At 40.6% G+C, this 7,262-nt stretch overlaps 2 protein-coding genes across 2 annotated transcripts in view; one reads left to right on the top strand and one right to left on the bottom strand.

Moving 5' to 3' along the window:
- Positions 1–1,168: 1,168 nt before the first annotated feature.
- On the top strand, positions 1,169–4,885 carry rcvrn2 (recoverin 2). Its single transcript, XM_058648188.1, has 4 exons — positions 1,169–1,269; positions 1,366–1,918; positions 4,116–4,227; positions 4,718–4,885. Exons 2-4 carry the CDS (start codon positions 1,541–1,543, stop codon positions 4,804–4,806), a joined length of 579 nt encoding a protein of 192 aa, XP_058504171.1. The 5' UTR covers positions 1,169–1,269; positions 1,366–1,540; the 3' UTR covers positions 4,807–4,885.
- Positions 4,886–4,887: 2 nt separating this feature from the next.
- Positions 4,888–7,262, bottom strand: part of si:ch211-149k23.9 (germ cell-specific gene 1-like protein) — a 7,985-nt gene continuing 5,610 nt past the window's right edge. The window contains 3 exon segments of the mRNA XM_058648191.1: positions 4,888–6,660; positions 6,795–7,075; positions 7,145–7,147. Of these exon segments, the coding sequence (XP_058504174.1) occupies positions 6,288–6,660; positions 6,795–7,075; positions 7,145–7,147 (657 nt within the window). The 3' untranslated portion in view covers positions 4,888–6,287.

Below are 7,262 nucleotides of genomic sequence, written 5' to 3'. Positions count from 1 at the left end.
TAAATACCTAACCCTACCCCCTACCCAACTAAACCCAGTGGCGGGATATGAGGACCAGCCAGAATGTCCTCACTTCCCCCAAGATGTCCTCACTCCCTATGGTTTGTAAGTCTTTTGATCCGTGCAAAGATACACATCCAACAACACACAAACACACACATGCACACTTATGTCCAAATATGTCCCACATATTACTGCATAGTACGACAAGGTGGCGGCAGCAGCAAGCAATTAGATAGTGGACTGCTTTTGAAGAGTTTGAAGAGTTTTCTTGAATGCATATATATATATATATATATATACATATACTGTTTGTATATATAATATAATATCAGTGCCCATCCCAGTTTATATTTCTAAATTAATATCTATTGAGCTTTGAAACTGTAGTTTTATGTTATTTAGCATGTCTGAAACCATGGTTAAGTCATTTATTGTTAAGAAAAATTGCCCCCTCTCAATTTTTAAAAGCTGCCTCAGTCAGCTCATCCTTGTATCAGACCTGCATGGAAGAAAAAACACTGGTTATGTTTAAACAACTCCGACAGACAGACAGGTCAGGGGAAGGCGGGCAGCATCCATGCTCACCCGTGAGGGACATTATGCACAGAGAAGCTCGTGGTGATGATGTGAGGGACATAGGTGGGATTGGAGGTAGACGTGGGCTGGAGAGGGAGTTAAAGCAGCGGGGCAGATGGTAGACTGGAATTAGATGTAAGTGGTCAACTAAACCCATTGAAAAGCCACCACTGAAATAGCAGTCACTGCTGGAAAACCTAACGTTAGAAATCCACTTGAGGTTGTGTTCATATTATTTTCTTGAGCATGTCAAGAATGTAGGTCAATTAACCAGTAAGGTTTAAGATTTCATGATGAGTTACATTTTGCACATTTGTAACTACACAGACAGAGTAAATGTCCTACAGCTGCACTACATTAATATTGTATTAATGTAGAAAATGATAAAACACTGAATAAAACATCACAAGATGCCCCAATCACTCCGTTTGTATGTAAAAACTAACTAAAGAGTTATCTCAATATGTATATGTATGGCATAAATATCTAAATATTATATTACAGACCCAAAGGTGAAATGAGGATGTGGGGGAGTCACTTTAGTTAACTGCTCAGCCACGTTAAATCCCGCATTAACAGAATTAACAGTCGTCCACAGAAGGAGTGAGTTTTCCCCCTGCCCTCCTTATCTCTCGCTGTCTTACTGCTAAGTCTGGCATTCTATTCTCCGGCCATCATCTCCTCACTCAGGTAAGATTTCACGCTGACCATATTATTTACTGAGCAGTATTCACCATCTTTGTCATTTTCATGAGTAAATTGTGTCCTGTTTCTGTTCCTTTACAGTCACTGGGGGACAAAGGAAGAAATCAAACCAGTGCAATAATACATTTCTGGACCAAGGAGACAGTCAGGAGGCCCCAGAGAGAGGAACTCCTCTGAAGAACTCAAGTGGCATATAGTTGCCAGGGAGTTGGAAAGAACTGACACATCACAAAGACAATATAAAAGCAAACTCAAAATGGGAAATACCAGTAGCGCATTATCAAAGGAGATCCTGGAGGACCTGAAGCTCACCACCCTATTCACTGAAAATGAGATCTCTCAGTGGTACGAGAACTTTCAGAAGCAGTGCCCAACAGGACGCATCACACCAGAGGAGTTTGAGCAGATCTACGCCCGCTTCTTCCCCGACAGTGATGCCAAAAGCTACGCACGCCATGTGTTTCGCTCCTTTGACACCAACGATGATGGCACTTTGGATTTCAAGGAGTACATCATTGCACTGCATATGACTTCCTCTGGGAAGACGACCCGGAAACTGGAGTGGGCCTTCTCGCTGTTTGACGTGGACAAGAACGGATACATCAACAAGACAGAGGTGACGGAGATCTGCCAGGTGAGAGGGATTCATGACGTGGTGTCACACACATCAGTGCACATCAGTGGATGGTGATTTCATGTGACACAAAGCACTTGTGAAAATGAAAATGGTTGACAATCTATAGAAAAAAAAATCAGTTTTCTGTGTGTGGGACGAGCATAGATCTATTGTCAGATAAAAACTGAAAAAAAAGATGATGCAGGGTGAAGGGCAGTTTTACACAGTATGTTTCTATAGTTCAAGTGATCTTCAGCAACTTTGAAAAAAATATAATGAACAGCAAAAACAAGATATCTGTGAATGGAGATTGTTTGGATCAAATTTGTCACCACAATGTAGCCTACACTTCAAATGAAATTGGTTGAGAAAACCCTCAGTTTTTATATGACAAATTGCTTACTTAAGTTTGAATGAACTTAATCTTCGTTGCTACCAAGTGAAGTATCATTTTGTCATGACATATCTTGATGTAAACATTTTCCCTTTTCTCACAGATAAAAGTACTCTTGTTTATTATTTTCATTCCTCTCTCAAAAGTAACCTGAGGAAAATCATTTGAGCTAAAAACGTATTGTGTAAGGATGTAATTCAGCGTTGGTGACTGACCAAAGATTACATTTCACTGTCTTAATTGATAATCCAATAATGAATCTATATCATCCAATCACCCAATATGTAAAATGTAGATATTTAAGATAAAGTTGGTTCTTTTCAGAGGTTCATGCCAAGTTGCTCACAGCTTCACAAACTGACCTAATTAAACACAACTTTGCATTAATACTGTGTTTAAAAGCTACACGCTTTAATCCTGCTGGATTAGTTATGTCAGTGAGTAACTGGTTAAACTCTGGTTTATTGTATGATTATTGTTCTGCCACGGTTTCCTTGTTGTGTGCACTGTGTCCAAGTTTTATCTAAAGATGTGTTACTATTGGAATCCCTGCTGCTGGTATGTAGGTCTCAGACCTAATTGCCTGTCCAATAATCCGGCCTATTTGAGCCTCTCTGTAATCTCTGTGATTACAGGTTTAGCTCTAAGACATTATAGGCAGTCCTACTCTTAGGCAAGGCTACTCGCCCATAGCAGTGCTGAGTCTCAACAGTTTAATCCATGTCACTTTTGACCGTCTGTCTTTCTCTGAAACTATTGTTATTTATTGATGGAGAACTAGTCTGAGGGAGGTTGTGAGGTTCCTTAGGTTCTGTTTATGGTTTCTCTTCATATTGTGTAGAATTGTTTAGACAGATCAGCAAAGAATCAAGCTGGCATTGTAATGGGATTTCATTTCTGGCCAACTGGTATCGTGTTTACAATCACTGCGCAAAATGGCTACATCTTAAAGTCATGCTGGGAGTTTAAAAAATTATAATTATATAACATTTTAAAGCAAATCTGCAAACACAAGTGTGTTTTGAACCTGGTGTGCTGTAAAAGAGGAAACAAAAGCGAGTTAGACAGAAATAGCCAGAATGATTTCTACACTTCACTGAGTGTACTTCATGTTAAGCAGCTGCATCATCACTTCAAACTACAGGTTCCCGGTTTCTTTTACAGTAACCATGTGATCTCAGGGGCAACATGGAGGAAGTCCAGAGAAGAAGAAGAAAAAAAAAGATGACATCTTGGTGTTTGGCCTGTGGCTCGGGTCTTGGCACTAATCCATGTTAATCTAGGTGCCTTAAATGTAGCAGATAAATTCTCCTCTCTAAGTGGGACACACACTTAGTGGCCTGAACCTAAATTGTACCATCATTTACAATCTGCAGGGGTCTGAATGGCCTCTTTGTGGTCACAAAGTGTGGCCTTCTGCAGTGGCAAGGGTTCAATATCAGTTTGCTGCAGGTGTAACCCTCTATAACAATGACACACAGGCCTGAGTGATTCTGCTGTGGGCTTATAGTATTGGCATAAACAATGGATATAGTAGATGTATACTAGAATACACAGTGAGTATGCAGGGGGAACAGAGGTGTGAGAATATACTGGCGTGAAGGTTTTTTTTTTTATCTAAATTTGAACTTAACATGAGAGACTCAGAAAACCACACACACCCAAATCAACTTCAGAGAAGTCTGAGTTCACTCCCCTGTTCTGAAGGCTGTGTGCATCCTGGCTTGCTCACATGTGTTTCATAAGGTCTTCATATAGATTATTTGATGTGACAGAAATGATGCAACAATATCACCAATCTCATGCCCAACCTCCTCTCAGGCTATATTTAAGCTGATCCCCAAGGAAGAGCAGAGCCAGCTACCAGAGGATGAGAACACGCCCGAGAAGAGAGCCAACAAGCTGTGGGCTTTCTTTGGGAAGAAAGACAAGGGTAAGTGACACGGCGTGCAACAACATTACATATCACACATACATTCTATGCCCCTGCAGTTCACGACAGGCCGTCGTGGTGCTTACCACGATGCACTTATTAGAGATAGAATCTGAGTAAGCTCCTACTACCTTTCCTCAGCAGCTGTTCCCACATCCTGTAGCAAAGATTACATTTTACAATCTGCTGTTTGGCTTAACAATAATACAAGCAATAAATCCACCTGAGGGCACATCAACAGTTACAGCATCACTTGTGTAATGCAAGATTTATTATGTTCGTACCAAACCATGCACCATGAAACCTTAAGTGACTCCACTGCATCGCATGCTACAGTCACACGTGAGCGCCCACACAGGAGATAAGACCAGCTTTCTAAGCTGAGATACAGATTTGTTGTTTATCCTCGTTTACCCGACAGTCCTTCCTTGTTTAGGTCTTGTTTACTTCCTGCTCTAACATCTTTTTGTCCCTTTTTTTCCCCTGACAGAGCGACTGGCAGAGGGAGAGTTCATCAAAGGTGTGATTGAAAATGAGAACGCAATGCGTCTCATCCACTATGAACCGCTCAAACACTGAAGTCCGTCCCACTCACCCCTCTTCTTATATCTCCTGATAGGCCCTTTACATTATTTTAAAACCTTTCTTTCCCTTCTTTACTCCATTGTGTAAATACTTGTTTCTGCAGTGTCTTGGTTGCAACCAATATCTCAGTCATTTTCGTTTATGTGAAATTTCTTGAATTAATGTCATCGTTGAATATCTGAGTTTCAAGTTAATTCTGAACCATCAACGATGTGATGTGAAACTTATTTTGTAGGTTCAGTTATTTTCCATTTCTTTATGATTTGATTAAGTAAAAAAAACAAAAAACAAATGGATCAGCCACAACATTAAATTCAGTCACTGGTGGTTTTATGTTGTGACTGGTGTATATTAAATAAATAGAGATTAATAGAGGTAAACAATGGCATAGTGTTTTAAAACATGAACAGGCTCTGAGTTAATGATAATTACAAAGGTATTATACCAGATTGTAGCGTATTAAGGGTTTTTATACATCATTTGAAATGTCTTGTTAGAAGGTGTAGTGTTCTGTACACTTCACAATAAATCAAAGGTTTGCTCATACGTGTGTGATCAGAGAAGAATCAATTCATCTTTGACTTAGAAACATATTGTATAATATGTTTGTCATTCAGCACTGCTGGTTGACATACATTGCACTTTATGTCTTAATTTTCAGTTGTCTTTATCCCAGACAATAAATCTAGGATCATCCCGTATGTATAGCTAACAATTATTTAAGGTAAACGTGGTTAAACTTTTGTTCCAACTAAAGAAATTGTTTCCTACATAATGTAAAGATAAACATGTGGATTTGTGATGGTGTCATGGCGTGTCTGCAGTTTGGTCTGTGTTTCTTTCCAACTTTCACGCTGACCCCGACACAAACCCCCACTCCTCTCCCTCTCCATCCCTTCACATGCTTTCCATCTCCCTTCACTCTGTTCCTCCTCCTTCTTCCATCCAACTCGGGATTACTGCGTTTCACATAATCTTCTGTTCAACATCAGAGAGCAGACTCTTCACAATCTCTGTAATCTTTCTATCTCTATATGTCTGTCTAACGGGTTTGTCTGTGCATCTGTAGAGACGCTGCATATGTCACCAACTTCTGGGATTCATGCACTACATCAGAATTTGTCAAATGACTGTCATAGAGTGAGAAGATATGTTGACTCTGACACTATAAATGAAATAAATGAAAAGTGCATTTGCATATTTTAAAGATAGGCTGTGCTGTTGTGTAAAGAAACATCCATTATGTTTATATAATAAAACTGATATCACACGACATGACATGTCATCTTGATGTTTTACAATAAAAAGTATACATATGGAGGCAAATATTCTTTCCTATCATGAGGCACGGAGAAATCATCACTGTTACAATGTCCTCTTCATTTTGATTTCATTGTCCTATTTTCCAAGCTCGCTGAAAGTCAAAGTGAAAGAAAAGGTGTCTTTCTTTTTTCAGTTCAAATTCAACCATTTCCCTAACAAGGGGAATCAACTCGGTCCACGACCTCGTCCATCTCATCCATCTCTCTTTCACAGTCTTCACACCCCTCTGTCCCGCAGCCTCCAACCAACACCAGCGTTGGCACATCGCCGTTTCCCATTCCAACCATGCTGCCATTCCGGGCCCACGCCACATCGATCATGCCTTCTGGACACTGTAACAGGCCACTGACAGAGTAGATCCCGCCCCCTGGAACGACCTTGTCATAGGCTGGGGCGTGACTGGCGGTTCTCGCTTCTTCCAGTCGCAGCCTCTGTCTGCGACGCAGCTCGATGATAGTCTTTGTGTAGGAGTTGAGTGTGACCACAGCTGCGCCCATGCAGCAACTGAAGGACACCCAGGCAAGACTATAGGAACACAGGAGATGTAGTAAAAGTTAGCAGAGAAGAGAAATGCATCACTACAGTTGTTACAGACAATACAGACACACTATTTTGAATTACACAGGCTGCTGTGCTTTCAGTAAAGGACAGACACCTACGCAAATGACCAGCCGTAATCCCAGGACTGAGGCCTCCAGTCTTTGGGGCCCACAATGACTGTCATCTGAAACACCGTGGTGAACATCATGTGGGCTACCATACCAAGAAGACCTACATTTGAAGAAGGTGAAACCAACACAAACAGGAAAAAAGAAAACTGTTACCAAAGTCCAGGATGAGTAAATAACAAGTTCAATTGTAGATGAGGTCAGAGATATAGGATTATTGTGCATTGTATACACTGCCTGGCCAAAAGATTCACATATTCATAGTCACATATCTGGCTTAGTGTTTAAGCCTTTGAGGGTAGATTTATAATCTAGGACCGCTTCAGTTGAGGTCAGCGGACTACCTAAATATTCAGAATGACCAGGCATATTTCAAGATGACAATGCCAAGGATCAATAGGGCTCAAGTGGTGAAGGAGTGGTGAAGGAAGCATGAGTCATTATTTCCACATATGGATT

Source organism: Solea solea, chromosome 13, assembly GCF_958295425.1.
Source record: "Solea solea chromosome 13, fSolSol10.1, whole genome shotgun sequence".
Lineage (NCBI taxonomy): Eukaryota > Metazoa > Chordata > Actinopteri > Pleuronectiformes > Soleidae > Solea > Solea solea.
Note: the sequence above shows the minus strand (reverse complement) of the source record. Positions and strands in the feature narration are given on the sequence as shown.

Bases quoted from the DNA above. Each gene is read 5' to 3' on its own strand.
- rcvrn2 (XM_058648188.1), top strand. From the start codon at position 1,541: ATGGGAAATACCAGTAGCGCATTATCAAAGGAGATCCTGGAGGACCTG. The intron at 1,919-4,115 runs GTGAGAGGGATT...ACCTCCTCTCAG, and splicing joins AGGTGACGGAGATCTGCCAG to GCTATATTTAAGCTGATCCC. The intron at 4,228-4,717 runs GTAAGTGACACG...TTCCCCTGACAG, and splicing joins CTTTGGGAAGAAAGACAAGG to AGCGACTGGCAGAGGGAGAG.